The 25,489-nt window shown below is 39.2% G+C and overlaps 3 protein-coding genes across 3 annotated transcripts; 1 reads left to right on the top strand and 2 right to left on the bottom strand.

The window, feature by feature from the left end:
• Window positions 1-5,460: 5,460 nt before the first annotated feature.
• LOC126593370 (splicing factor U2AF-associated protein 2-like) lies at window positions 5,461-17,621 on the bottom strand. The gene is made up of 14 exons (XM_050259415.1): window positions 17,478-17,621; window positions 17,129-17,266; window positions 16,667-16,807; window positions 16,405-16,583; window positions 15,929-16,141; window positions 15,641-15,733; window positions 15,523-15,561; window positions 7,874-7,963; window positions 7,681-7,783; window positions 7,379-7,459; window positions 6,592-6,668; window positions 6,328-6,408; window positions 6,101-6,192; window positions 5,461-5,846 (listed from the first exon to the last, which is right to left on the bottom strand). The coding sequence occupies exons 1-14, from the start codon at window positions 17,548-17,550 to the stop codon at window positions 5,723-5,725; spliced, it is 1,524 nt and encodes a 507-aa protein (XP_050115372.1). The 5' UTR covers window positions 17,551-17,621; the 3' UTR covers window positions 5,461-5,722.
• Window positions 17,622-19,461: 1,840 nt separating this feature from the next.
• LOC126593111 (uncharacterized) lies at window positions 19,462-20,397 on the top strand. Its single transcript, XM_050258995.1, has one exon. It carries the CDS (start codon window positions 19,651-19,653, stop codon window positions 20,233-20,235), a length of 585 nt encoding a protein of 194 aa, XP_050114952.1. The 5' UTR covers window positions 19,462-19,650; the 3' UTR covers window positions 20,236-20,397.
• A 332-nt stretch (window positions 20,398-20,729) lies between these two features.
• On the bottom strand, window positions 20,730-25,159 carry LOC126593110 (stearoyl-[acyl-carrier-protein] 9-desaturase, chloroplastic-like). Its single transcript, XM_050258994.1, has 3 exons — window positions 24,819-25,159; window positions 22,471-22,975; window positions 20,730-21,549 (listed from the first exon to the last, which is right to left on the bottom strand). Exons 1-3 carry the CDS (start codon window positions 24,932-24,934, stop codon window positions 20,989-20,991), a joined length of 1,182 nt encoding a protein of 393 aa, XP_050114951.1. The 5' UTR covers window positions 24,935-25,159; the 3' UTR covers window positions 20,730-20,988.
• Window positions 25,160-25,489: the final 330 nt, after the last annotated feature.

Genomic DNA, 25,489 nt, shown 5'->3' with positions numbered 1-25,489 from the left:
AAAAATGTGGTTTTTCGTTAAAGTAAACAGTACTAGAAGTTTTTCGTTAAAATTCCCTATAAGATATAGAATTCTACATACATTACAATTGCTATAATGGGAGAATTTTCTTCGATTCTCATTTTTTTTCCTTGGGTTTGTGATTCTTATTAGGTTTTATTTTATGGGTTTTTTAATAGAAGCAGGCTTCCATTTGCTATAAATGGGGAGTGGCAGATTTTGTTTTTTGTGTGTGTTTGGTTACATGAAATTAATGGGGTCTCATTGTTGATGGCCGCATAAGAAGAATTTTTTCATTGTGACAGAAATATGGATGATACATCATGTGTATTTATATAAGTTGTGAGAAATTTTATTTTTTAAGTTATTAAGTTTTTAACACACATATGCCATTACTTATATAATGTCACATAATGTACCACTTGATGTGTCAATCACACTGAAAAATTTCTCCAGCATAAGAGCTTTCACTCTCGTGCATGTGCTACAACTTAGGTGCAGAGTCAAAAACAACAAAGGTATGTTGCACGCGCCTTTAGTTAGTATTTTTGTTTTCTTTTTCTTTTGTTCCTATCATTAAATAAAATTATAAGATGATTTTTGGATGAAAATCAAAGTTTTGAAATTTTTTTCATTAGGTTTTTTTAATTTTTAACAATCTGAACCGTCTATATTTATCAACGTGTGTCAAAAACATATATTCTCAAATTCTAACTCATATATACAATGTTTTTTTTCATCAGTGATTGGTAGGGATGGGTTCAAACAATCGAACACCGAACCGAAACCGAAAAAAAAAATCAAACCGAACCAAACTGAATCCCTTTACACTTTATGAATGTATGCCCATGATATTTCTTTTGTGAAACTCTGTTGCCAAGTTTGAAACGAAGCCTAGGGTTTTTTTATCACATCTCAGCTGGACTCCGCCGTAGCACGATATTGTCTACTTTGGGCCTCGGCCACGCCCTCACGGTTTTGTTTCTGGGAACTCACGCGAGAACTTTTTAGTGGGTCATCCATCTTAGGAATGCTCTTGCCCAAACTCGCTTAACTTCAGAATTCCAATGGAATCTGAAGCCAGTGAGTCCCAAAAAAGCCTCGTGTTATAGGAGGTGAGCATGTACATATAAGGCACATCAACCCCTCTCCATTGGTCGATGTGGGATGTTACACTTTTTCAATGAGCATACTTCGTTCAATTAGGGAGGATATTTCATTGGTTATAGAGAAAAAAAATTTGGAAGGCTTTGGAACTTGGAAGAGCTTCTCTATTTGTTTGCTTTTTGGATGGATACGGTGATAATTTTACTTTGCAATTAAGGTTGTTGACAGAATAGGACTGGTTTATATGATCTTGTATATGTACAACTACATTTCCACTTTCCCACTTTTCCCATTTTCTTATTATTAATCTACCAATGCAAACCGCTTTTCTAAATTTCATATTAAAAAAATCGTTTTATAAAATTAAAAAAAAACCAAAATTGAATCGAACAAAACCAAATAAAAAAAAAACCGAATCGAACGAAACCGAACCCACCCCTAACAATTGGGGTACGTACTTACTAATCCTCTGACGCTTCTTGTACGCATGCTATTGCAATACTGTATTATGTTCGGATGCATTCAGCATATTATGTATATTATATATATATGCGCATTCAGCATACGTAGCTGCTACATATTCGTGGCACTATTTTCTAACATAATCTTTTACATAAGTTTTATGGGGTTCATTATATAATGTATTTTAACAATTTGAATCGTTTATTTTAGGTCTTTCCTTTAAGATCACGTTTACAAAAAATTATCCAAATTATATACGACTATTGGTTAAGGGTTTAGGATTTTTTGTAGAATGGTATTCGTTCATTTTCTTCACTACAAATGAATGTCTTAGTGATTTTGGATTTGTCTAAGTTTTTGCAAGGATGGTCTTTAGGTAATGTTCTAAAAGATAAACAACTTGAATCTTTAAAATACATTATGAAGTAGCACACAAAAACTTGTGTTAGAAGTTGTGTAAAAAAAGTAATGTGACGCATAACGGGCTAGCAATAATATGGGCTATCAATAATGATATTCAAATTCGATTTTGATAAAAATTAAATCTAAAACCTCTCACTTACAAATAAAAAGAAATATCATTACATAAAGAATCCAACCTAATTTTTAGATCTTAGACTTCAAGAAGCAAAGTAAAAGATCCAAAAAAGGAGATTAGAAGTCGTCTAGATTGAAAATAATACATGTGAATGTGATGGTGCGAGACTCAAGCTCAAGATAGCTTAGGCGGTGGTGGCCTGATGGGTGTCGACACGGGCTTTTTTAGGAAGGGAATTAGTATGGTATGGGTATACTTAATAATTTTTACGTCAATAATATAAAGATATTTTATTTATTTATTTTACTTGTTTTTGTATTATTAACATAAAATGCCATTGTAATAGTATATCTATGTTAGAAAAATTATTAGGAAGATAACATTATATCATCTCTATGTAAAGATAAATATACTTCTATTGGTGAGCTCTATTTCTATCACAAAAGATGATTGGCTCACCAAAATCTATAATTTATCTAACGTTAGCACTTCTATTTCTTCTTTTCTATGTCTTTTTTTTTTCCAAGTGGAGGAAAGAAGCAAATCGTACCAGTATATGAGCATGCAAACAAATTGTAGAAAGATGTAAATATTTTGCATTTATTTCGGGTTGTACCTCTGCCTCAGGCTCCGCGCAGTGAAATAATAAACCCCCACAAAAGCACCTCATTCGAGGACAAATCCATCCAGTATTTACTACTCAATGCCGGAAAAGGATTATCCTCGGATCTTTTTTCTGGTGATCTTAAGACTTATGCGATCGTGATCGTTCATTATATATTATAAGGTTAATTTTTGTTAGATACTATTTATATTTAATTTTAAATTTTGAAATAATTTATAACTATATGATATATTATAAACGATCACGATCGCGAAATTCTAGAATTTCACGAAAAAATCTGGCGATGATCCTTTTCTCTCAATGCCTAACACAACCCTTTTGCATTTATGGGACAGTGCCAACTCCAACACTATTCTCTCCCTCTCCTCCCTCTCTCTCTCACGCTCTCTCTCTCTACAGGTGGGCAGGCAGGCGGGCATGAATATGAGATGACTAATCCTCAGCCCACACTGATCAATTAGAAAGTATTATTCCAGGCAGGTCAGACAGGCATCAGCAGGGCAGGGCCTTGAATCTTGACTATTCTCTCATTTTCTCTTCAACCATTTACTTTTTAATTCAACAGCCTCCCCTTCTTGGAATTTGGCCTCACACTCTTTCCAATATTTATAATAATAAAAATCAAACTTCCATTACAAAACAAACAAAAAGAAAGAATAGGAGAGAGAGAGAAAAAAAAAAAAGGAGAAAAAGAACTTTTCATCAGGAGCAACACCTGTTACATCTTTTTCTTTCCCCTTCTTTAATTAACGTGCCTTTTGTCCCCCTCCAAACTCTCAACTAGGATGGACAAAATATCCATGAATTTAGGTAATAACGATTATCCGTCTATTTAAAGTTCACAGTTACAATTATAGGTAATTATTTAGACGAACAAACGGTTATGGGTATAACCGTTTATCTGTGAAATTTAAATGGGCAGTTATGAGTATTACCTGTGGTTATAACTGATATCCATCGGTTATAGGTATTATCTGCGATTATAATGGATATCCATTTACCCATTTAATTTAATATATATATATAATTTAAAAAAAAAATTTAAAATTAAAAACCTTAAATTTTCAATCTCTCTGCCAGAGTCCGAAACATCCCGTCCCCGCTCATCTCTCCCTCCTCGTTGCTCTCTCTCTCATCTACGCCACTCATCTCTCTCATCTACGCCGCTCATCTCTCACTCTCTCAAGATTCTTACCTCGAAAAATGTCTCCATACGTTCCCCTCCTCTCTCCCTCTCTCGGTTTCTCTTTGGTTTCAATTTCCATATTTTCTTGCATTTTCTCAGAAACCAAACAGGGCATCAAATTTAATTTTTCTTTTTAACTTTTATTTGGTGCTGGGTTTTGATTGCTCACTATTTCAAGTTTCATGAATTGGGTTTCTCCAAGAATTGCGATATTTTTATGAATTTTTGTGCTTTAGCAATTGATTAAGCTTGAATTTCTGTATAATTGATTATGTGTTAAAGAATAATCATACTTTTTGTTTTGTCAATGGAGAAAAAGGGTCTTGATATGATTTTTAGATGTTCAATTTATGTTGGGCAGCCTTCTAACTTTTTATTTTATAGGATTAAGTATTATGTTTTCTATGGTTAATGAGCTAAAATGTCGAAAAAATGGGTCTTCGTTAATGTTGTGAAACAAAATGCAGTGTGTGACTATGATGTTTAGTCGTCTATCGAGCCTTAGAAATCTCCAAATTTTGTAATTTTGAAGTTGTTAAAAAAAAAAAAAACATAGAGACGGGTGAAAAAATGGGTAAATGGGTAAATGGGTAAAAAAATGATAAACGGGTTCAAAAATGGGTAAATGGTTGTAGTTAAATGGGTAAACGGGTTCACGGTTATGGGTAAGGTTAACCATTTATAAATGGTATGGGTATGGGTATAACCGTTTATGCAATTACCCAACGAGTAAACGGTTATGCGGGTATGAACATAAATGGTTATGGGTAAATAACCTCGGTTACCCACCCGCCATAACCATTGCCCATTCTCACTCCTGACTTAACCTTGCCCTTGCCCTCACTCTTCAAGGAAAGTAACGACTTAGTATTTAACTCTCTTTTACTCTGTCCTCGCACTCCTCACATATACTATCCATATACATGTTAACTATGGCATCCGCAAAATTAAATTGATAAACTAAAGTATAATATACACTGAATAGTTTTACTTTTAATTGCATTTGGTGTTATTAACAGTGAAACGTTAACTCATCTCTCTCTAATTTTAACAGAATATCATAGCAGGTTGATTGACTCATAAGTTTGTGAGACTTTACTTTTTTTCCCTTGCTTGAAGTACTGGGGTCTTTGCCTTGACTTCCTTTGCTTTGAATTACAAAGAAAGAAAAAAATCATCACCGAAGTGGAAACGGTTGCATTTATGACTCACTATATGGTCTAACGTGAGAGGTTTTGTTGAAGAATTTAAAAATCCCACATCGAATTTTAGCATAATAAAATGCACTATACAATGAAAAGTTCCAATCCTAAGTACACCTAGACCTGGCATTTTCAACCCTATATCATATAGGGTTCCATGGTGTTAGGCGGATTGAAAGAAAAACAGGGAGAGAAACACTAAGGTGAAAGTTCTGGGGTTTGGTGTCCATACAACCACTCGAGACACAGACCTTTACAGACACAACACTTCTTATCGTGAACAACGAAAGATCAGAAACAGTTAAGTAAATCGAAAAATGACAACAAACTCGGCTAGGTATTTAGCAGCAAAGACATTAATTAGGCAGAACATACAATATTACCGGCAATTTCAGAAACGCTTCTTTACTTTCTAAGCACTAAGAGTATTTCAACCTACAAGACCCGACTAAGACATCTTCACAATGGCCCTGTTCCAAATTCATAAATCCCGTGACAACAATTTCTACAAACAGTAAACGATCATCGGATGCCGGATCGTTTTACAAGGAATATTGATTCAGATGTATGACTAACATAACTATTGAGCATTGATATAAAACTCATTCAGCTTCAAGTTCGGCGCCAAACTGCTCTAACCGTGCAGCATCCTCATCCAGATTCCGGACAGAAGCATGGTTAACTAAACCATCATCCTCACTTGCATGTATTTGCCTACCGCCAAACCTAAATGAACATATGAAAAATAATAGTAAAAATTAAATGCAGAACCAAAAGAAAATGGTAAGCCTAAAAAACATTGGAAAACGAAAAAAAAAAAGACAATTAAGTTCTTAGCAGCGAGAAATTTTTCAGTGCCATCACAAGTGGTGTACCAGCTCATATTTCTGGGAACACTGAAAAATCTCACAGCAGCACCATCTACCCAGCCTTACACAATAACTGCAGTTGTAATTTACTAAACACACAATATTAATTACCATCTCCCATTCATCATTTCTATGCACTTTTGAGCATCATTCCTATCCTTGAATCTGACCAAAATAACTCCCTGGGGATGATTCTCACAAACCTACAAAAAAAAAAAAGGAACCGGAGGATATTAGGAAAGGGAAAAGAAAAAAGAACATAGATAGACATGTATGCACAAATCACGGAGAAATTCTGAGTACCATTCTTCATCACACACACATGAAGGGTATATTACCTTCACTGAGTCCACTGGACCAAGCTTCGCACATTCCTCTTGAACGTCTGCCTGTAATTCTGGACCTAAATTTTCATCTGCCTGTAAACATTAAGAGAAAGGTAACCGGAACTGGATCAGAATGATAAAATAGCATTCTCGCACAGGCTTTATATATTGAGAAAGTTGTGTGCAAATAAACATCAGCAACTATTGATCCGTCGATACGTGTTACGCAGAAGGAAAAAACAAGTTTTCCAGCAGCATGGACAGCTATGAACTTACCCTCATTTCAGCAGAAGTGAACATGTAGCGAAGAACAACGGTAGCTGGAATTGACACCTTTTCATTGTCACGGCCGGCTGTTCAATAAGAAGAAAATGTGATCATATTATGAGTGTTGCAGAGCACATAAGGTAATTCATGCCAAAATTATGACAGAACATGTCCAGCAGGTTATGACGCATAGGCTAATTATCCACAGACATCCACATTACAGATTCACACTATGCTTCACTGTAAAACCAAAACACCAAGAAACTACTTGTGAAGCATAAGAATATGTATATGATCCGCAGACATTTCCTCATGACTCAAACAATGAACACACCGAGGGTAGAAGAAAACGTAGTTTGTATTCTAAAGGGGTGTGTTATACACACACCCCTTTTTACTTCTCACATACCCTTTTAATTTTCAATCGTCGGATCAGATGAATTGAAGAAGATCAAAGGACATAAATTAACAAGGGGCGTGTGAGAAGTAAAAAGGGATGTGTGGATAGCACACCCCATTTTAAAACTCAAAATGTAGATATATAATATATGTCATATGATAAAACAAAAAAGCATATTATTATTCACGAAGAGAGGGAACAACTAACTACAGAAGCTACGCATACTACATTTGGACAACAGGACTAGAAGCTTTAAGCATAAATGCAACGTAATCAAAATATGAGGTATTCCTTCCCCAGAATTAAGATATCTAATGCAAGAAGCCTTCTAGTTATCAATCAGCATGAAAAATAAGGTTAAGTAAGAAAACGACTAATATTAAGATAAGAACCTACCCCAGCCAAGCATCTTCTCTTCCACCTTCTTCAGTTTCTTTTTCCTCTTGTTGTCTGCTTGTTTGGCAACAAATTTGTCCCCTGGATACATAACAAAAGCTCATAAATAAAACAGAACACAATTGAAAGCTCATAATCTATGGCATGCTGTTGAAAATGTTTCTAATATTGTGTCAATGATGTTTTTAAGTAGTTCTCTCATTTGTCTATAAAGTAGCAAAAATGTTAAAATCTCAAACTAAAAATACAAAGCAAAAAACAGTTCAACCAATATCATCTGTCTACTACGTATTAACAATTACCTTTCTGCTGAAACTTAGCTTGGGTGACTGACATAAAAACCTTGCCACCAGGGCGTAGAGGTGTTCCGTCCAAAATTTGGGTAGCCAAAACAACTGATGGTTCCTATAGTACACATAAACACATCTTATAAAATACCCAGATATGACATGTTACAATCACAAAGACAGCAGAAGTAATAAAAAGCATTGTTACCTTCATATATGTAACAAGTGCGTCTCCCTTTTTCTTTCCAGTCTCTTTGTCAACATACAGCTTCACACGAGGCCTTTTTGTTTCAGGATCCTATAAATTTCATTAATGAGTATCGAGTTTATAAGCTGTTAAGTATGAGAGCAGATATTTATCCATTAAGCTACGCAGTGCATAGATGTTCACACTTAGTATCATGATGCGATAACAAGGCCACTTTCCAATATAATTTGACAATAACTCTTAAGAAAAAGTCTAAGAATTTGGTTGCAAACAATCACTGGACTACAAAAAATAAAATTCATTATGCAAAATATGATTCAAAGCTATATAACGGATTGTTTTTTATACTCTAAACACTGGACTACAAAAACTAAAATCCATTCCAAAAAGATTAATTCAATAATTAGCTCAACTTTATTTAACCGTCAGGTACTAATGAACAAATTAACAACATGACAACAACAACAACAACAAAGCCTTTTCCCACTAAGTGGGGTCGGCTATATGAATCCTAGAACGCCATTGCGCTCGGTTTTGTGTCATGTCCTCCGTTAGATCCAAAATCAAGTCTTTTCTTAGGGTCTCTTCCAAAGTTTTCCTAGGTCTTCCTCTACCCCTTCGGCCCTGAACCTCTGTCCCGTAGTCACATTTTCGAACCGGAGCGTCAGTAGGCCTTCTTTGCACATGTCCAAACCTCGGATATCCTCATTCCCAATCTTATCCTTTCTCGTGTGCCCATACATCCCACGAAGCATCCTCCTCTCCGCTACACCCATTTTGTGTACGTGTTGATGCTTCACCGCCCAACATTCTGTGCCATACAACATCGCTGGCCTTATTGCCGTCCTATAAAATTTTCCCTTGAGCTTCAGTGGCCTACGACGGTCACACAACACGCCGGATGTACTCTTACACTTCATCCATCCAGCTTGTATTCTATGGTTGAGATCTCCATCTAATTCTCCGTTCTCTTGCAAGATAGATCCTAGGTAGCGAAAACGGTCACTTTTTGTGATCTTCGCTAGATTGCTCCGGTCATTAGTGTGGATAAGTATATAAATGGATAGAGATAGGAAAGCAAACACAAGATGTACGTGGTTCACCCAGATTGGCTACGTCCACGGAATAGAGGAGTTCTCATTAATTGTGAAGGGTTTACACAAGTACATAGGTTCAAGCTCTCCTTTAGTGAGTACAAGTGAATGATTTAGTACAAATGACATTAGGAAATATTGTGGGAGAATGATCTCGTAACCACGAAACTTCTTAGTACTGGAGTGTGGTATCGTCTTGACTTTCCTTATCTGTCTCATAGGTAGATGTGGCATCTTCTCTGGAAGTACTCTTCCTCCATCCAGGGGTGGTATCTGTACCTGATGGAGATGCACAAGGTAATGTATCAATGTCACTTGAAGCTTACTTGTAGTTTCAGGCTTGGTCAAGCGCGATACAAACCATGTAGTAGGAGTCCCCCAAGTCGCCGAGCTAGGGGATCTGCTGAAAGAGGTGACAGACAAGGTAAGCAATCAGAGCTCCGGCTGATTGTTCACATTCTCCCTATCTTGCAGGCAGCATGAAAGATAAAGAGAATAAAAATGAGAAGAGATGATATGGGATACTTTTGCTTTTGAAGAAGTAACTTTCCACAGGCTTATTCTTGAACTGGGCTGGAGGGTTTTCTGGTTTCCTCCAGAGATAAGGCCGACTGAAGAATTTGAGGGTCAAAACAAGTCCATCAAATCTAGAGTACGTTCGACCCTGCTGATATGGGATACTTTTGCTTTTGACAGAGTAATGGATGTATCGGCACGTGTGCTGTTACGCTTGTCTCCACATGCTTCCTTGTATCCTTCTCACTTGCCCTATCTGTTCCTCAGGCAGATGCGGGATCTTCCCTGGAAGCATAAGGTGTTGAAGATGAGTACTCGAGAGCAATGCCAGGTAAGTAATCAGGTAAGAGGTTCCAGGCAGTCAGTTCCTGGCTGGAAGCTTGATTCCAAGTGCTGACTGATTGCTCTCTTTCTCCTTGTCTTGCAATTAAGAACAAGGCCAAAAGAAAAGACAGGGAAAAAGCATGATATGGGATACTCTTGCTTTTAACCCTGATGATATGAGATATTCTTGCTCTAGTATAGCTTGTTTACAGAGGTATTATCGGGGGGAAAGAAAGCTGAATATTTCGAAAGGCTTCGTTGGGAGTGCCCTCTCAGATAAGAGGAAGGGTTGAGCATTTTTGCAGGTCTGCCTGTCCGTTGGGGATGGAGGTCGACATATATAGGAGTCTCCCTAACATCAAGTAATAATGCTATTCCTTTACCCTGCTTGGTCATAGCACGGTAGTGGGAGCTGCCAGCTTCACAAGTTTTAACTCTGTCAGAGCACTTTGAAAAAGTGGTCTGTGGTATCTGGAAAGCTGATATTGCGTGTGAAGATTACAGACAAGCTTTATCCAAGGAGATCCAGCTCTTGAAGTTGGGAAAGTGGTGCCTCTTCGGTTTTCGAACAAGCAATCCTGTCGGGGATCTGGCTCTCGAGATTCGGAGAACGATGCCTCTTCGATTTTTGAGAAAGCAATCCTACTGGGGGTCTGGCTCTCGAGATTCGGAGAGCGGTGTCTTCGATTTTGGAGAAAGTAATTATGTTGGGAGTCTGGCTCTCGAGATTCGGAGGGCGGTGATGCCTCTTCGATTTTTGAGAAAGCAATCCTACTGGGGGTCTGGCTCTCGAGATTCGGAGAACGATGCCTCTTCGATTTTTGAGAAGGCAATCCTACTGGGGGTCTGGCTCTCGAGATTCGGAGAGCGGTGTCTTCGATTTTTGAGAAAGTAATCATGTTGGGAGTCTGGCTCTCGAGATTCGGAGGGCGGTGCCTCTTCGATTTTGGAGCAAACAATCTTGTTGGGAGTGTTTTCTCGAATGTGAGTAAAGGTTGGGCATGTTTGCTAGTCTACCTTGCCACGAAGCACAGAGGTTGACACACAGGGACTTTCCAATTATCCAGCAGTGGTACTGTTCCTTTACCCTCTCTTCGATTTTTGAGAGTAATCATGTTAGGAGTCTGGCTCTCGAGATTCGGAGGGCGGTGCCTCTTCGATTTTGGAGCAAGCAATCTTGTTGGGAGTGTTTTCTCGAATGTGAGTAAAGGTTGGGCATGTTTGCTAGTCTACCTTGCCACGAAGCACAGAGGTTGACACACCGGGACTTTCCAATTATCCAGCAGTGGTACTGTTCCTTTACCCTTGTGGGTAATAATATGGTAGCTAGACCTTCAAAATTTATGTGTCTAAACTTTGTTAGTGTTGTTTATTTGCTAATCTTTTACCCTTCTTGGTCAGAGCGATGTAGTGGGAGCTGCAAGCTTCACGTGTCTCAACTTTGTCAGAGAACTTTGGCAAAGTTATATGTGGTACCCATGAGCTACTGTTGCGTGTGGGAAGTGGGTGATTGAACAGTACGATTCATGTGCTTTCTACTTCGCCAGAAATCTTCGACAGAATGCCCATAATTTCCGCAAAGCTGAGTGTGCATGTGACAGGTGCTGACAGGGCTGGAAAAGTAGGTGCCTCTTCGATTTCTGAGATCGGCCCTCGTGGTCTCTGAGCAGCCCAGCTTTTGAGAAAGCAAGCCTCTTCGATTTCTGAGATCGGCCTTCGTGGTCTTTGAGCAGCCCAGCTTTTGAGAAAGCAATTGCCTCTTCGATTTCTGAGATCGACCCTCGTGGTCTCTGAGCAGCCCAGCTTTTGAGAAAGCAAACGCCTCTTCAATTTCTGAGCAGGCGCCTCTTCGATTTCTGAAGCTTCATCGAGTGCAGATTTTTATAGGGGCAGACATTAAGTTCCAAAGCACACTTGAATATCCACCAGTAGAAGCTCCATTCTTGCACTTCTAAGATCTTGATTTGTCCGACCTCTTCTCTCTTCAACACCTTTGAAAATGTCTGGCCCCTCCGACCGTCGTTTTGACTTGAACCTTGTTGAAGAGGCAGCCCCGCCTTCTCCAGACAACATATGGCGCCCATCCTTCATCTCCCCTACTGGTCCTCTTACCGTTGGGGATTCCGTGATGAAGAATGATATGACCGCTGCGGTAGTGGCCAGGAACCTTCTCACTCCCAAAGATAACAGACTACTTTCCAAACGGTCTGATGAGTTGGCTGTTAAGGATTCTCTGGCTCTTAGTGTTCAGTGTGCAGGTTCTGTGTCTAATATGGCCCAACGCCTATTTGCTCGAACCCGCCAAGTTGAATCATTGGCGGCTGAAGTGATGAGTCTCAAACAGGAAATTAGAGGGCTCAAGCATGAGAATAAACAGTTGCACCGGCTCGCACATGACTATGCTACAAACATGAAGAGGAAGCTTGACCAGATGAAGGAATCTGATGGTCAGGTTTTACTTGATCATCAAAGATTTGTGGGTTTGTTCCAAAGGCATTTATTGCCTTCGTCTTCTGGGGCTGTACCGCGTAATGAAGCTCCAAATGATCAACCTCTGATGCCTCCTCCTTCTAGGGTTCTGTCCAGTACTGAGGCTCCGAATCATCCCCCTCCGGTGCCTTCTCTTTCTGGGGCTCTACCGACTGCTGAGACTTCTCCTAAGCAACCTTTGTGAAGGCTCCCTCTTGTTTGTTTATTTTGACTCAAGTATATGTACATATTTGTAACTTATCGGGGATATCAAAAAATAAGCTTTCCTTCATTTCAACGTATTGTGTTAAATACACCAAAGCCTTCTTCGCTAAGTTCTTTGAATTTTCTTTTGTTGAAGCTTGTATGTTGAAGCTTTGTGAGTGGAGCATTTAGGTTGAGGTAGTGTTCCCTTAATTTCCCGAGTGAGGAAAACTTCTCGGTTGGAGACTTGGAAAATCCAAGTCACTGAGTGGGATCGGCTATATGAATCTTAGAACGCCATTGTGTTCTGTCTTGTGTCATGTCCTCCGTTAGATCCAAGTACTCTAAGTCTTTTCTTAGGGTCTCTTCCAAAGTTTTCCTAGGTCTTCCTCTACCCCTTCGGCCCTGAACCTCTGTCCCATAGTCGCATCTTCTAATCGGAGCGTCAGTAGGCCTTCTTTGCACATGTCCAAACCACCGTAACCGATTTTCTCTCATCTTTCCTTCAATTTCGGCTACTCCTACTTTACCCCGGATATCCTCATTCCTAATCTTATCCTTTCTCGTGTGCGCACACATCCAACGAAGCATCCTCATCTCCGCTACACCCATTTTGTGTACGTGTTGATGCTTCACCGCCCAACATTCTGTGCCATACAGCATCGCCGGCCTTATTGCCGTCCTATAAAATTTTCCCTTGAGCTTCAGTGGCATACGGCGGTCACATAACACGTCGGATGCACTCTTCCACTTCATCCATCCAGCTTGTATTCTATGGTTGAGATCTCCATCTAATTCTCCGTTCTTTTGCAAGATAGATCCTAGGTAACGAAAACGGTCGCTCTTTGGTATTTCTTGATCTCCGATCCTCACCCCTAACTCGTTTTGGCCTCCATTTGCACTGAACTTGCACTCCATATATTCTGTCTTTGATCGGCTTAGGCGAAGACCTTTAGATTCCAACACTTCTCTCCAAAGGTTAAGCTTTGCATTTACCCCTTCCTGAGTTTCATCTATCAACACTATATCGTCTGCGAAAAGCATACACCAAGGAATATCATCTTGAATATGTCCTGTTAACTCATCCATTACCAACACAAAAAGGTAAGGACTTAAGGATGAGCCTTGATGTAATCCTACAGTTATGGGGAAGCTTTCGGTTTGTCCTTCATGAGTTCTTACGGCAGTCTTTGCTCCTTCATACATATCCTGTATAGCTTGGATATATGTTACTCGTACTCCTTTCTTCTCTAAAATCCTCCAAAGAATGTCTCTTGGGACCCTATCATACGCTTTTTCCAAATCTATAAAGACCATGTGTAAATCCTTTTTCCCATCTCTATATCTTTCCATCAATCATCGTAAGAGATAGATTGCCTCCATGGTTGAGCGCCCTGGCATGAACCCGAATTGGTTGTCTGAAACCCGTGTCTCTTGCCTCAATCTATGCTCAATGACTCTCTCCCAGAGCTTCATTGTATGACTCATTAGCTTAATACCCCTATAGTTCATGCAATTTTGTACATCGCCCTTATTCTTGTAGATAGGCACCAAAGTGCTCGTTCGCCACTCATTTGGCATCTTCGTTTTCAAAATCCTATTGAAAAGGTCAGTGAGCCATGTTATACCTGTCTCTCCCAAAACTTTCCACACTTCGATTGGTATATCGTCTGGGCCTACTGCTTTTCTATGCTTCATCTTCTTCAAAGCTACAACCACTTCTTCCTTCCGGATTCTACGATAAAAAGAGTAGTTTCTACACTCTTCTGAGTTACTCAACTCCCCTAAAGAAGCACTCCTTTCATGTCCTTCATTGAAAAGATTATGAAAATAACCTTTCCATCTGTCTTTAACCGCGTTCTCTGTAGCAAGAACCTTTCCATCCTCATCCTTGATGCACCTCACTTGGTTTAGGTCCCTTGTCTTCTTTTCCCTTGCTCTAGCTAGTTTATAGATATCCAACTCTCCTTCTTTGGTATCTAGTCGCTTATACATATCGTCATAAGCCGCTAACTTAGCTTCTCTCACAGCTTTCTTCGCCTCTTGCTTCGCTTTTCTATACCTTTCACCATTTTCATCGGTCCTATCCTTGTATAAGGCTTTACAACATTCCTTCTTAGCCTTCACCTTTGTTTGTACCTCCTCATTCCACCACCAAGATTCCTTTTGGTGTGGGGCAAAGCCCTTGGACTCTCCTAATACCTCTTTTGCTACTTTTCGGATACAACTAGCCATGGAATCCCACATTTGGTTAGCTTCCCCCTCTCTATCCCACACACACTGGGTGATTACTTTCTCTTTGAAAATGGCTTGTTTTTGTTCTTTTAGATTCCACCATCTAGTCCTTGGGCACTTCCAAGTCTTGTTCTTTTTTCTCACTCGTTTGATATGTACATCCATCACCAACAAGCGATGTTGATTAGCCACGCTCTCTCCTGGTATAACTTTGCAATCCTTACAAGTTATACGATCCCCTTTCCTCATTAGAAGAAAATCTATTTGTGTTTTTGACGACCCACTCTTGTAGGTGATCACATGTTCTTCTCTCTTCTTAAAGAAGGTGTTGGCTAAGAAGAGATCATATGCCATTGCAAAATCCAAGATAGCTTCCCCATCCTCGTTTCTCTCCCCAAAACCATGGCCACCATAAAAACCTCCATAGTTGCCTGTCTCCCTGCCCACGTGTCCATTTAAATCTCCTCCTATAAATAACTTCTCCGTCTGAGCAATTCCTTGCACCAAGTCTCCAAGGTCTTCCCAAAATTTCTCCTTCGAACTCGTATCCAACCCTACTTGAGGTGCGTACGCACTAATCACATTGATAAGTTCTTGTCCTATTACAATCTTGATTGCCATGATTCTATCTCCTACGCTCTTGACATCTACAACATCTTGTGTCAAGGTCTTGTCCACGATGATGCCAACACCGTTTCTCGTTCTATTTGTGCCCGAATACCATAGTTTAAACCCTGAGTTTTCTAGATCCTTTGCCTTACACCCAACCCACTTAGAACTTCATGAAAAAGAAGAAGAAAAGTTTACCTCCCTTATAATCCCACATTTGGAAAAGACCTCTACCACCTGACGAATATCACCAAAATTAGTAACATGCCCCAATAAATACGGAGGATGAAATCATGAAACAATGACAGTGACTTACTTCGTCGACTGTGACGTCATCAGGCAATCCGGTTACATAAACATGTGTGTTGATCTTCAGCTCAAACCAACTATCAGGAGGTTTATTAGCTTCCTGAAAATAGAAGGAAATAAGACAAGGGGGAGTCAACTGGTACTGCTACATAAATCCTATACACATAGTTCATTTCCAGTCTAGACTGGCATAACTGAATTTAATAATAGGATCCAATCACATATCCCCAGAAAATACAGTTTGATTAGCAGACTTTTGATGGAAAAAAAAGGGGGGGGGGGGGGGGGGGCAAACCTTCTTGTCAGCTTCCTTATCCGACAATTTCCTCTTAAAACTTTGATTGCCTTCTAACTCACTTCTACCATTGATATCATCTTCTTTAGAGGGATCAGAAGCCTTTACAGGTGCATTAACCTCTTCACTTGCGGTGGCCTCAGAAATATTGGCAGCGGGGAAAACTTCCTCTTCTTGCAAAAATGTCATATCTTCTACCCCGAAAGCGCTATCCTATTCGATAATAGATATTAAATCAGTCAAATATAAATTCAACAAATACAAGACAAATTTTCAAGTTTGATTTCAAATTTTCCTATTTCATAAAATTGGAATAACATTCTATTCAAGGTTCATCAATGTGCAACCAAACAACAAAATCAACTTGTGTGCGTTCATTCGCAGGCTACCAGATATACCATGAACAGAAAAACCACTACAAACAATAAAATAAAATATAAGAAAAGCATAAGAAGTTGTAGAAACCATGAACCAACCTGAGGAACCCAGGCCCTAAGACCCCGATCCCACTTGTATGTAGTCCCATCATCATCGGTAAATTCTTCCTCACCCTCCGGGGGCGTGGAAGGTCTGTCACTATCTGCTTGTTCTGTCTCACTAACCTGCTTCTGCCATTTGTCAAAGTCTTCCTCATCAGAAGTTGGGATTGGGGGCACTGCAATGGAAGTGAATAAATTGTAAGTCTTGTAATTCATGGAAGTGATAATCCAATTCCAAAGAAGAAGAAAAATGATTGACCTGCGGTTGAAACATGAGGTACTTGGTCGTGGTGAGATATTGCAGTGACGAGGTTGGGAATGGAGGAGAGTGGCTGCCATGCGCATCTTCCTTGAGCCCAGACGAGCGTATGGAGGGTGAGGTAACCATTTGAGAAATGCTCTGTCGCGAAGTAAGTAAGCAAATTAGAAGTGAAATTGAACATGATAAGTGAGACTGAAAGAGTGCTCTATTCGATTGATTACGAGTAGAACTTTTAATTGAGAAGAAGGAAACAATGTGCCAGTAAATTCAATTTCCATATTCAACATTACATAGCAATAAGGGTGAATCACTATTCTTCATCCGGCAAAGACAATTGAATGTTCATATTCATACTATATATAATCTACTACTACTATTATTATTATCATAGATTATAAATATTATAATATAAGGTGCTGCTAGGGTAAGGGTAGGGCAAGGCAAACAAAACAAACTCACCCCGCAGCTCCGAGAATGCGTAGGGACCAACATGCTGTTGATTTTCGCCCAGAATGAACCATCCCACTTCACTCAACTCTTCTTCCATCCCCAATCTTTTCTGCTCCCAACCTCCTGCTGCTGCTGCAACTCCAACTCCTACAAACCAAACCCAAATCAAATCACATCAAAAACCTTTTCTTTTATTCTATTCTTGCATTGTATTTGTTCATACAACGTTAATTATATGTATCTATTTATACAGGTTCCAACTTCCCAGGGTTTTTTGCTCAACAACGATTAGGATTGAGGTGATTTTGCTAAACAACGAAAATTACAAAATATAAAGAACTAATTGCACGCCACGCACCCGATTGAATTTTCTGCTCTTGCTCTTCTTCTTCTTCTAGCTGGTGATTCTGCGAGCCCTCCTCCAACCCCATCGTTTGCCTGCTACTCCGACTAACAGAGTAAATTGTAAATGTAATAGTGTGTAATAATAATCTGATCGGAAAAAAAATGAAAAACTAATGAAAAACTTGAAAAAAAAATTAGTTTTAATGATAAAAATAAAATAAAAGGTAAAGTAAATAGTACTAAATTTGATATTTTAGTATAAGAATGTGGTTTTTCGTTAAAGTAAACAATACCGTAGACTCTTCTTTGAAACTCCCAAAAAAGAATGGGAAACTTTGGACTCTTTCCCATCACTTGGGCCTAATTGGTTCTTTTTGGTCACCTGACCCGTCTAATTCAAGTTGAGGTCCAAAGCCCTTCTACCCATAAACCAAATTCATTTACGGCCCATTCCTACAAGGGGATGTTGAATCTGAATTTTAAATGCTTTTTTTTTTTTTTTTTGCTCAAAAAAAAAAATTTCATTCAAATTGCCAACACTCTAGTACATCCAATTCCTCTACAGTCAAAAGACAAGGCATTCTGAGCTCCAGCAGGGATACAAGAATCCCAAATGTGTAGGTTTTCAAACCAATAGAAGCTAAGGCATCAGTCACAAAATTGGCTTCTCTAAATACATGATTTTATTTGGCTTACTGAAGCAAGGCAACACACCATCAAACATCTTCCAGGATGGACTTAATCTCTCAAAGAGCGTCACAAAACCCTTGAATAACATCAATAATAAGCTTGGAATCTCCTTTCACGATAATGTGGTTCAACATTTTCCTTTTAGTCAATCTCATAGCCTCACGAAGAGGCAAGGCATCCACCACAAAAATAGTGTTTTCTCCTAGGTTCAACACACCAGCGATTATAGGATTACCTTGAGCATTCCTTATAATAAAGCCTCTCGCCGCAACCTCGTTGACAACAAAACCATCAAAATTTAATCCGGTTACTTATTCCCTCATTTCTCTTGTTATTTTCTGTATTAGCTTTAAAGTAGGATTACGCAGTAGTCATTGCGTAGTTAAAAGAGGGCAAAATAGTATTTTTGTATCTTTTGAACTTTTTCCAATTTTGCCTTCACTTTTGAATACACAATGATGACATGAGAAGGGCAAAATAGTAATTTTGTATCTTTTGAACTTTTTCCCCTTTTTTCTATTTTACCTTCCACTTTTGATACACAATATTTATATAAGGAGGATAAAATAGTAATTTTATATCGAAATATTTACATAAGATAAAAAATATGCACTTATTAAGAGAAATTGTTCTACCATCATTTTTTCATACACATAAGTAAATTAACTGAAGCGCAACCGCTTGTGGAAAACGTGGGAGGAGGTGGGCGGTTTTTCCCCTTTTTTTTCTTATTTTACCCTCACTTTTGATACACTATTGACAAAAAGGAGGGCAAAATAGAAAAAATGGGAAAAAAGTTGACAATGAGACTTCTCTTAATAATTGTATAGAAAAAAAAATATGCACTTATTAAGAGAAATTGTTTACACACACGCACAAAATGTGTGATTTCTACTAGTATTGATCAAAATTACTAGGGTTGGATGAGAACCGGAATAATGGGATTACTTGTGCAGAAGCAGGGAGTAGTACTGTTTGCAGGAAAAGTTTTCTCGATAGTGCGACCAAATTATAGTAATAGTTTCATCCTACCCCTTGAATCCTAGTCAATTCAATATTGCAAGAGCATATGAAATTATGAATAATGTAAAGATGCGACAGAATAATTGAATCAGACAAAAACAAATAAAGATCACAAATTAATCAAGTAGCCGTTACAAAAGCTTGGTAATATTTAACGTTGGTCCCAACGCCAACGGTCATATTTCTGATCCTCACGAACAAGAAGTCACATATTTGATTTGGGAGCCTCTCACATCCCACTTGATAGCCAAAAGAAAGGTGACCGTTAGCCCTCCACTCCACTAACCCCATTTATATATATAAATATATAGGGATTTTGCCCCACAATCTGAATCACAAACCCCTCTCTCTCTCGATCTCGATTAGGAAAAGGGGAAAATCAGCTTTGAGAAATCCCAGATCCATCTAGTATTGTATTTAGTGGAGACAATCTACAAATTAGGCACACACATACATTCGATAATTGTTCGGAAATGGGTGGCATGTCGATGAATGTGGCGAAGTTGGGAGGAGCAAGGTCAGAGTCGGCATACCACACCCACAAGGTGTTCCTGCTGAGCAACTACATATTGCTGGGAGCGGCCTCCAGCTGCATCTTCCTGACGCTGTCTCTGCGGCTGCTGCCGTCGGTGTGTGGCTTCTTCTTGATCCTGCTCCACGTGCTTACAATTGCCGGGGCCATATCGGGATGCGCGGCGGCGGGGAGCAGGTCGAGCTCCAAGTGGTACGGAGCGCACATGGTGTCAACGGTGCTGACGGCGATATTCCAAGGGTCGGTGGCGGTTCTGGTGTTCACGAGGACGGGGGACTTTCTCGGGGAGCTCAAGTCGTACGTGAGGGAAGAGGATGGGAGTGTGATTCTGAAATTGGCAGGAGGGCTGAGCGTGGTGATATTCTGCTTGGAGTGGGTGGTGCTCACACTCGCCTTCTTCCTGAGGTACTATGCCTCTGTTGAGGGAAGTGGTGGTGCTGGTGCTGGTGCTGGTATGAGGAGTTCCAAGGTGCAACAAGCAGCTGACGAGGATTTGAAGGACTGGCCATGGCCTTTCCAAGTCTGACACGGAACATCAAACATACAACAACTGCCTTCAGCTTCGGCAGAGAGGCTCCCTTGATTTCATATTATATTTATATTCTATAAAATATCCCCCTTATCATTAATATGTATATGTGCTGCTGCTTATTATTATGTAGTAATTAATTCGTTGATTCAAATTCAATTGCTCGCTCGCTCGCTCGCTCGATAATTTGTATTTACCAGTTTTGGAATTGTTGTGGCTGGCAGTGGCTGGGTTGGGACTGCTAGTACTTGATTCGATTACTTTTAATTTGTAATTACCAGTGACAACAGTTTTGGAATTGTTGTGGCTGGCAGTGCGAGTCCAATTTTGAATTATTTACAGAATAAAATCATTCACCCTCCAACCGACGGATGGACGATATCATCACAAGAGAAGGCAAATCATTCAATTACTTCATAAACTGAAGTGAACCACTAAACAACCAACAAAAAAAGGAATAATCAAGGGAAAGGGAAAGCAGAAGCAGCAGATAAACAACACAATTCATTCATTCATTCTAAAGGGAAAACGAAACCAACACAATCCTTACTCTCCCTTCTTTTTTTCTTTTTTTTGTGGTCTAGTTTCTAGGTAGGATGACAAATACGACAAAATACTAGGAAGAAAAACAAACAGTGCATAAACAAAAAAGCCCTACCGAAATTACTCTCTACCAGACACCATAGATATGGGGATAGTTGGGGCGGCCCAATTTGCACGACTTGCACAACCCACGCACCCACCACCAGCTTAAACCTTTACTTCCCTACCAAAAATCCAGCTGAATGGAACAAGGGAAGAAGCCTTGGCCCTTCCCTGTGCTCTTTCCTCCAACCTCCTGATTCTCTGTGGCAATTTACACACAAAATCTTGCGCCATGCGTCCCTCGCCAGAAAGACCAGTCAACTTCTCCACATTCCATCTTCCAACCAAAAACTCCAATATATCAGCATAATCCCTGGCAGTATACACCTCAAGCCTCTGGGCAACAGCTGAGAAATGATCAAACAGATTATCATCCTGACCATCGTACATCAAGTGGGCAGGCATTGATATCTTTTTCTTCATCATGTCAGCTAAGGCCAACACAGTGCCATCTGGATCAATCTCAAACAGCTTTTCCACAATCTTTGTATACGCAGTTTCATGGCGCTTTTCATCCGAGGCAATGGTGCCGCATATCTGAGCCAATTTCAGGTCCCCATGCTCTTTGGCTTGCCTGGCTGTGTTCCCATGGGAGATGAATGTTGCCCTCTCTTGGAATGAAGTGTAAATGAACCCAAGGTAGGGATTGTTCTCTGTTTTAGGATCCTACAGAAAACGCAAAATTGAAAACCAAAATAGTATAAATGAAATATTAATATTTATAATAATAATAGTAACAATAGTCATGGTACTAACAGTATAAACAGAAAATTTCAACTATGTTTAAAAAGCTTAAGCTGTACAGAGTTTAAATCAAGCAACCAAAATTGGAGAGTGGGAGAATGGGGTAGATGTTCTTTCTTAAGAATCTTCTGTCAGCATGTGTGTGCTTGTGTGTCTAAATCATCGTAGTGATAACTCATGAGATTACATCCATGAAAATAAGTGACAATCATGCAGGTACAACATTCTAATCAAGGTAATCTCTCAATGGCTATTCCTCGAAATAGTTTGTTAACTCAATAAGTCACACATAAATGCTTCATTTTCCAAGCAGACATGAGATAATAGACAACCATTTTGTTCATAATCATCACCAGAAATTTAAACATCCCTTTTTTTTTACATCAAGGAATTGATAATTAGACATGACCCTTAAAAACTCGAGCATCAACTAGACTAGAATTCTACAACAGTTACAATGCAGAGGTTCTCTAAGGTGCCATAAGCATAGTATTATAAATGAACATAAAGAAAGTCTTCCATATACGCCGGAAATTTAGGACATCATATACTATTAACATTTCATAACTTGTTCTCATCTTCCCTACTGTAATATATTTATGCCAGCTGAAAAGTTTTAAGCATCCCGAACTCCAGTCAGCAAGTAATGTAAAAGAAAAAACGAAGATAACAAATTGCATTGCCCCTTAGTTCACAAGTTTGTATCCTTCAAGATTAATATAACTTTAAAATCTTAGCTACAATGCTGAAATTCCTAAGCGTGGACTCAGAAAAGTCTCAAAAAAATATCAGGGTCCAAAAAATAACAAAAACAGACCAAAAGAGAGGAAACAAAGAACTCACCATTCCAGATCCAATAAGGTACTGAATTGTTTTCTCGATTTGTCTCATATCTACTCGTCCAGAGAGATAAAGATACTTGTTAAGAAGATCACCATGCCTATTCTCTTCAGCAGTCCACGCCCTGGTCCAAATAGCCCAGGAAGTAAGGCTTGCACCAGTCTCATCCCGAACTCCGTCTAGGGTATTAAGCATTGTCTGGTACGTTGGAAGGGCTTCTTCTGTGATCATATCACCAACCAACACAACAAAGTAATCATCAGGAATTTCCCTTGCTCTTTCCCTCAACTCCTTAACTTGCTCCTCGAATCCATCTGACTCGGGAAGTGGAAGAAAATCTTGTGGTTGCCAACATTTCTCAACAGGCTTTAGGTGCACCAAGATGTTATTCTCAGCCCAATCCTCTAATGACTTGAAAATCTCAATCTGTTGTGGAGGCATTGAATGAGTCACCTGAACATGTACCTCACGCGGAGGGCCAAAAGACTTCTTCAGATTCTCAGTCTCTCTGTAAAAAACAGAAGAAAAGATCTAAAATTGGTATGCTTCAATTACTGAATCTAACAACCTCATAGTTCTCTATATAACTATATAGAGGTGGGAGATAGAGCGTAAATAGAGTTATACAAAGTTAACAAAAACAGGAACCGAGCAAGAGACTAAGATTGCCAATTGGGGTGGGTGGAGAGGAGAGGGAGAGGGAGAGGGAGAGAGAGAGTGAGAGTGAAAAGAGATGTAAGCTCATCTAAGAAGACGCGAACAAACATGACCAACCACAATACAGAACAGAGAAATCAAATATACAGGCAGTTATCAAATTCAGAAGTGAAATTGAACAGAAGAAACCATAGTTGTTGCTCACGGTGTACCAGCTAAAACTGAAAACTTGAGAACATGTGCATAGTGGATTCATGGATACCACTGCAAATCTCAATAAGAATACCACTAACCATATCAACAAGTATGACACCTAAACGCTTGAAAATATAAGGAATAATTGTCTAGCACAATGAAAACAATGATCTGACAACCTACATTGCACGAACCCATAAAATGATATATAATTGACAAACAAGCAAATGCGTAGACTCAAACATTAAGCACACAAAAAGGGCCATTTAGTTTTTAGTTTTAGTTCACTTTTTTGTGCTAGAGATATGGGGAAAGAAGGATGAAGAAGAGTTGTCTGAATGAAGTAGAGAAAATGTACGAGGAAAAGTACACAAAATGAAAACTAAAACCCAAAACTATTTTAAAGCTGTTTTTATTTTCATTAATTATTCTTTGTTTCTTCTTAAGAGGTCGCACTTGGTGCGATGGCAAGTGTCTTCGCCCATGAGCGGTAGGTCTCGGGTTCGAGACTTGGGAGCAGCCTCTCCATAAATGGGGGTAAGGCTAGCCGACATTCATCTCTCCCAGACCCTGCGTAAAGCGGGAGCCTTGTGCACTGGGTACGACCTTTATTCTTTGTTTCTTCTTCTCCCTCCCACCAACTTTCTTCATTTACCCTTTCTCCCATATTCTTTCTCCATAACTCTTTGATAACAAGTACTCGGAGAAATACAAAACAACAAATTGCACAAAAAAAAATAAGAAATGGGGGGAACTAATACATTATACTTGTATATGAAATAACATATACTGAGTAAATCGATTAAATAAATGAAACTAGTCAACTTACAGGACACAGTTCAAAAAGAAAGAGAAACCCAAGAAATCAGATCTACAGCTCAACTAATGTAAGAAATAGTTAAATAACACACGCATGCCTTCAGATTGAAAACAACAAACAGAAAACCTACTGGCGATTTTCTTAAATAACAGAAATACTTTTAAAATATCCCAGCAAGATCAATAGAATATATTCAATAGCAATAAGAGCACGAAGAGGATTTTATTAATTTTTTCAGAAAATAAGATTCAAAAAACATCCAATCATCATTAGTTCTTTTATATGTCCTGCAGCAAAAATTGAACTGAGAACCATGCATGCAGGTGAAAGAAAAGAGGAATTGGCTAACAACCAGTTCCCAAAAATTAAACAAAAAAATAAAATAGGAATAAGATAAATTTCAATTACGTTCACTAACCTCAATAACAACAAAATATTTCTCAAAATGAATGAGATTAACGCAAAATAGAAGCCCAGAAATCCAAAAACATCCCCTATTCAGCTGAATTAGCATAAACCTTTAGCAAAGTAAAAACCCAGATCAGCAGAATGGTTAAAAACTCGTTCTTGGCGATACCCATTTGCATTTTCGCCAAGTGGGCATCCGAGAACCCAAGATGATCAGCCGCGCACGCATGCGATGAAAATGCAGAAATGAATTGAATAGAAGGAAACTCACTTGGTGGAGGAGTGAAGAGTGGAGGCCATGAATATTTTGGGAGATCTGAGATTGTGGGACTTGGCAGTGAGGCTGTGAGACGGGAAGGTCAGCATCGAATTCAGACTCACAGCCATTGGTTCTTTCTCTCTAAGCTTTCTTTCCCTCTCTCGAGCGTTCCGCTTTCGTGAATCTCAGAGAAGTGCTAATTGCAAGAGTTGGTTTCAGGTTATGTGACGTGAGGCTCTCAGTGGGAGAGAAGGGGAAGGCAACGCGACGAGAGAAGGACAGCCGCAACCAAACGAGGAAATGTTAGGCGAGGGAGACGGCAAGTTTCTTTATTTAAAGTTACCTTGTTTCGATAAGGGCCACTCATTCCCACCAAATCACGCCGTTGCCACTTTATTTTTCGGGCAGTCGGTTGGCTTTGGCTTTGCTCTCTTTCGTTCCTTCCAGCTTTTTTTTTGTGGGGGGGGGGGGGGGGGCGAATTGTGTGATTTTTTTTTTTAACAAACAATCATATCTTATATCAAAGAGAGACGAACAAGGTGGGCTAAACAAAAGTCTAATTCCTCCTACCAACATTTTACAAATTTTAATGTATAATTTCACACAATTATATAACGTATTTTATTCACGTGGTATAATATGAATGTACATCATAAATAATATTGATGAATAAGTGGCCAACA

Source organism: Malus sylvestris, chromosome 12 (assembly GCF_916048215.2).
Source record: "Malus sylvestris chromosome 12, drMalSylv7.2, whole genome shotgun sequence".
NCBI lineage: Eukaryota > Viridiplantae > Streptophyta > Magnoliopsida > Rosales > Rosaceae > Malus > Malus sylvestris.
Note: the sequence above shows the minus strand (reverse complement) of the source record. Positions and strands in the feature narration are given on the sequence as shown.